The sequence below is a fragment of the Fukomys damarensis genome, unplaced genomic scaffold, assembly GCF_012274545.1.
Source record: "Fukomys damarensis isolate Sample0158 unplaced genomic scaffold, DMR_v1.0_HiC HiC_scaffold_15, whole genome shotgun sequence".
In the NCBI taxonomy this organism is placed as follows: Eukaryota; Metazoa; Chordata; class Mammalia; order Rodentia; family Bathyergidae; genus Fukomys; species Fukomys damarensis.
Window position 1 is genome coordinate 19,394,584 of NW_022900927.1, and position 5,558 is coordinate 19,400,141.

Consider the following 5,558-nt stretch of genomic DNA (forward strand, 5'->3'; position numbering starts at 1 on the left):
AGGAACACAAGAAAAGAAGCACCAGTTTTATAAAGTTGTAAAAAAATAGATTGATTATATGTCCTGTTCTTCTGACTTGCTCTTAAAAAAAATATTTCTCAGGCCAGAGATTTAGCTCAGTGGTTCTGGTGCCTGCTTTGTAAGTGTAAGGACCCGAGTTCGATCCCCAGTACAAAAAGATTTTTTTTTTTCCTCAAGTGGGGATGAGGCAAGGAATCTGAAGATTTTGTTTATAGCTTTGCTTTAAATTAAAAATCAGAATCCCTTCCTTTTTTTTCTTCATGCTACAAAAATAAGACTTTATGCTTAGGAAAGTATAGTCAGAGCTAGCTTCCTTATAATACATAAATCCTAACATCAGAGGCAGTATAGGATAGTAAAGATAGTTTTTGAACTGATCTCCAAACAAGCACAAACTGTTTCAACTACATTGAAAAAACAAAGCAAAACAAAAAACAGGTAATTTGAGGTTTTTGGCAAAAGACAGTACCTTCACACATCTAATCCAAATCAAAAAGCCTCCAGACAGTTTTCAGTGAGATGAAAGAAATGAAATAAATCCTTCCTTGTTTTTTTCTGTAACTACATTTGAGACATTTTGCAGGTATACACAATCCTTTCAGATTAGGCTTTGGGATTAGGGATATAGCTCAGTAGCAGAGCACTTGCCTGGCATGTTCACGGCTCCCCTAAATTTGATACTCAGGACCACCCCCAAAAAGATTAGGGTTTGGAATTCATATTAATAGTCTCAGACCAATTTTATTATTTGGGAAAAAGTAAAATGTCACTTATATGAAGAATAACGGGGACGAGGATTTAACTCAGTGGTGCTGCTGCCTGCCTTGCAAGTGCAAGGTCCTGATTTCAATCTCCAGTGCCAAAAGAAAAAAAAAAAGAAAACAAGTTTACAGTGGAATTATGGTAAATTATTAACAAAAAGGCTTTTTCCCCAAAAAATAGTCAAGCAAATCATGCCTAACATTTGGATGCTCTTTTGCCATGATTTGTACAGCTTGTATTTGCCTCTTCAAGTAATTTTGGATGACTTTTACATGACCACATTACTGTTTTCACAAGTGATATTTTTAGGGATTGGAAATAACAAAAAGTTCTGGTAGACTTGCCTCTTGTTCTTAGTAACTTGTGTAGCTAAATTCCTCTTGCCCTCAAAGTGATTGAGAAGTAGTAACAGCTAGGATTTTAAGTGTTACATGGATAGGAGTTATTTTTGGGGAGGGACGTGCTAGAGACTGAACCCAGGGCCTCAGGAATGTTAGGCAAGAGCTTAGTAGACATTTTCAAGCAAAACACCAGCCATCCCAGAGGACAGAACAGTTATTTGATTGCTGGTGTGTTGCTACTGTCATTATTGTTAACTCACCTTCTGTTGTTTAAATTACAGAACAGTCAGTTTTTGGTTAAGGGTGAGGATTATCTTCAAGAGTAAAAGGGGAGAGGGTGTAAGTGAAAAGGCTCTGGTTTTAAGATTCCATCAGTGCCCCTTCTGTTTCTAGTGTCACTAAAGTATGATTGGTTTGAGATTGACTGTACTTTTGGGCTTTTCTCTTTCACTAAAGATTTCTGGGGAATGGGCTGGGGATTTAGCTCAGTGGTTCCATGCCTGCCTTGCAAATGCTAGGTCTGGAGTTCAATCCCTGTTACCAAAAAAAAAAGATTTCTTGGGGAAAAAGTTGTAACTATATTTCTTCTCTCTTACCTGCTTCTTGTTCTTTTTTTTTTTTTTAAACAAAGTTCTCCACTATTTGGTTTGAGAATAATAAATTTCGAAACATACCAAAATTAAATACTTGAAATTTTAATTTTATTTTTTTTTCCTATTACAAAGTAATTCATATTCCTTACATGACACAAGAGAGGAGCACAAAAGATATAGAGGAGTTGATTTAAAAATTACCTATTATTGGGATGGGGATTTAGCGCAGTGGTTCCAGCTCCTCCCTTGCAAGCACAAGGACCTGAGTTCTATCTCCAGTGCCAAAAAAAAAAAAAAAAAAAAAAATTGCGTATTATCCCACACCACAGGAAACTGATAACATTTTGGCACAGTTCATAGTTTTTGGAGACTGGGTCTTGCTCAAATCCTCCTGCCTCAGCCTTCTGAAGGCTAGGATCACAGCTGTGTGTCACCACACCTGTCTCATCCTATATATTTAGATCTCAGATATCACTGTATATAAAGTCTTACATTCAGCTTTTCCCATATAATTTTTTCTTGTATTAATAAAAATTCTCTTTGTAAATAGCTTGATGAAAGAGTAACAGTCTATCATATGGATATAGCACAGTTTATTTAAACATTCTCCATATAGTAAGTATTAAGAGAATTAGTGGGTCAAAGCTTATAAACACAGGTAAGGTCACTTTGTTTCCTAGAAAGGCTGTTTTGGAGAGCACAAGAAAGAGAGTGCAGACTTGGAGGGGGAGGGATGGCATCAAGGCAGCCACAAGAGGGCGATGGCTCACAGGTCTTGGCCAAGCCTCTCCAGCTCCTTGAAGAGGAAGTCTATGTCTGCATGGGTCAGCATGGGGTTGGCCACAATCATGCGGAAGAAGTTGCCCCGGGCCCCATGGGGTTGGTAGCCAATCATCATGGAGCCTGCCTTCACCATGCGCTCCTTCAGTACAGGGGCCACCTGAGGGAGGGGTGAAGAGTCCAGAAGCAGCCTGAGCTCAGTGGGGAAGGGAGGCTCCCAGATGTTTGCCCTCCTGCCCACTACCCTCTGGAGATACCACTCACTGCTCAGACCCTCACTTTGCCCATTTACTTTCTCCACCACATCCAACCTGCCTGGCCTTTTCGGCCTTCTACTTTATTCTTCATTTCCCTTATTCCAAAAAGCCATGGCAAAGGCCATCTTCTATTACCACACAACATTTTTCTGATTCCCAGCACTGCCTCAGTCTAACTTTAAATCTTAGTCAACTCAAACACCTTCTCCCCTCTAGGGAGGGGAAGGGGAAGTAAAAAGAATTAAGATGTGTTATGGACATATACCAATTTCCATGATGGATGTAATCACTGTACTGCAAACATGGACTAATAAATTTTTTTAAAAAAACAGGTAATTCTTGGGCTGGGGATTTAGCTCAGTGGTTCCATCGCCTGCCTTGCAAGTGCAAGGTCCTGAGTTCGATCCCTGGTACCCGCAAAAAAAAAAAAAAGGTAACTCTTGCTTTCTACATATATCTGCATGAGGACAAGAACACTTGTCCTTTCAGGCCATCCACAGCACCTAGTACCAATCCATTCTTAACAACTAAGACACGACACCTCCTTGCCTCCAGAAAGCATATCTGGACTGTCCTTTCCAGGTTGGCCTGTCCCCAGTACCATGATAAAATTCTTCCTGATTGTTTTCCTTCCCATCTCTGCACTGGGCCTGAGTTCCTAGGACAGTGATGGAGAACCTTTCAGAGCTTTCAATGATACAAATGGCCCGCTTTGGCATGTGTACCTCAGGATCGTCACCACTGTCCTAGGACAATTCCCAGCACAAGAGTCTTTGTGCTGCACCTGGTGACTTCTCTGACTCCTATAACAACCCTCTCATCTCTCTTACTTCAAAAAAAAAAAAAAAGCACCTTTCTCCCTATCCCTGCCCTCACAATAAAGGACAAACTGTTGTCTTCCAGCTGATGCCACCTTAGGAACCAGGGATCCATCCAAAGACCTGCCATACCAGTCACAGCCAGCAGGGGGAAGAAAGCGCCAGCTGCATCAGTTGCTGGACCAGCTCTCAAAGGAGCCAGGAGGAGGGAGACTACCTGAGACAGCTTTTGGCTGTAATCCAGACTTTCCTGCTTTCCCCGAAGGCTGGGGGGCACGAACCAGAAGCACACGTTGACAAACTCAGGCTGAGGGAAATGAGACAAGGGAAGGGGTCAGCTGAGGAAAGGCCTTTTTCCTCACTCTGCCCCTATTTCTCCACCAGGGCTTGGTAGATGAGGCAGGCCTGGGCAAGGGAGGCAAAAGAGCATGCGGCATGCGGCCGTACCTCCATGACCAACTCAAACCCTTCCTGCTTCTTGATTTGCTCCACCAGGTACCTGGGAACAGAGGTGACACATGACAGATGGATGAATGGCAGAGACACGAAAACAGAAGAGGCCCAGGGAAGGTGAGGGGTGGCCTCCAGAGAGGGGAACTGCGACCCCACACCTACTGGGCAAGGGCAAAGGCCCTGTCGATCCGCTGCTCCAGGCCTCGCCCACCCTGTGCCTTCCACAGGAGCCACAGCTTCAGACAGTCCACACGGCGGCCACACTGCACCACCTTGTCCCCTGTGTCCAGAGCCACATCATAGAACTTGTCCTGCTGGAAAAGGTAGCTGGCCTGGGACTCATGGCAGCGCTTGAGCAGGTTCTGTGTGGAGAGCAGGACACCATTAAGACCCTGGTCTCATGCCTTCTAAGGCTTTCTCCAGGCTGCACCCTTTCCTTCTGCAGTCAGGCACCACTGTGGGGCCAGCTGCTACTGAGCAAGCCCTCTCCAGTTTTCTCCCAACACCCACAGCTCCTCCCAAACTCTGCCTGACACCGCTTGAGCCACAACTCCAAGATGAAACTCTTTCCTTTACATGAAGACGACGGGGCACTGGGACCAGTGGGAGAGTGAAGGAGCCTGTGCAGGGGTTAGGGATTGGATGGTAAAGGGAACAAAGTACGGCAGGACACCTGCTAAGGTGGCCGGGGAAGAAGACAGCATCCAGAGAAAGAGGAGGGCTGGGGCTGGGCAGCGACAGAGCAGACCCACCGAGGTGTCATGGAGAAGAAGAGCAGAGCACTGCAGACCTGCGCCCAGGAGCTTGTGAGGGTTCCAGGCCACGGAGTCAGCCCTGGTGAGGCAGAGCAAAGCGGATCAGAGGCTCTTCCTCCAGCTGCCAAGCCACAGCCTTCTTCCTCTTTCCCACACCCAGCAGCAGGGGAGGGGTGTCTCACCCCACCCCAGCCATCAGCAATCCATATCTGACCTCCAAGCCCCAATCAGTTATCTCTCCCAGCCCTGTCCACTGACCTCCTTCTCCCACCCCCACCCTAAACTCCGCAGTCAGACTCTTCTGAGGTTGGAGGATTTGAAGGATGGGATGTGGGGAGAAGGGAGCTGTATGCACCTCTGGATTCCATCCAGCAGATGCCTGTGTGTCTGTGACAGCAGGACGCTCCCACCCCAGGCAGCCTGTAGAGCAGGAGGAACAACGTAGGTCTCAGCCCTGGCTCAGCTCACCTCACCCCAGGCCTAGGTCCTACTCACGTCCACGTGTAACCACAGTCCATGGCGCTGGCACACATCAGCAATTGCACTCAGGGGGTCAAAGGCCCCAAGGACAGTGGTACCAGAGGTGGCACTGACTAGGAATGGCACAGCACCCTGTTGTAAAAATGAGAAGGAAGAAAAATGCTTCAGAGACACCCTAAAAGCTACCTAGAGGGCAACCCATTAGGGACCTCTCCTGTCTCAGGAGCTATTCCTACTCCCCATTCCTATTCCCTAATACATTTTCCTACTCTTAAAAAAAGAAAAAAAAAAAAAAAAA

The 5,558-nt window shown here is 45.7% G+C and overlaps 1 protein-coding gene across 6 annotated transcripts in view; it reads right to left on the reverse strand.

Annotated features, from left to right (window-relative positions):
• Positions 1–2,044: 2,044 nt before the first annotated feature.
• Csad (cysteine sulfinic acid decarboxylase) overlaps positions 2,045–5,558 on the reverse strand; it is a 35,893-nt gene continuing 32,379 nt past the window's right edge. For 5 of the 6 annotated variants that reach the window (XM_033763651.1, XM_010609297.3, XM_010609298.2 and 2 more), the window contains 7 exons: positions 5,276–5,392; positions 5,136–5,200; positions 4,778–4,859; positions 4,188–4,387; positions 4,020–4,071; positions 3,790–3,879; positions 2,045–2,657 (listed from right to left, as the gene is read on the reverse strand). In XM_033763651.1, coding sequence (XP_033619542.1) covers positions 2,484–2,657; positions 3,790–3,879; positions 4,020–4,071; positions 4,188–4,387; positions 4,778–4,859; positions 5,136–5,200; positions 5,276–5,392 — 780 coding nt within the window. In that variant the 3' untranslated portion in view covers positions 2,045–2,483. The remainder of the gene's footprint in view (positions 2,658–3,789; positions 3,880–4,019; positions 4,072–4,187; positions 4,388–4,777; positions 4,860–5,135; positions 5,201–5,275; positions 5,393–5,558) is intronic. The other variant, XM_033763652.1, reaches the window with a different exon arrangement.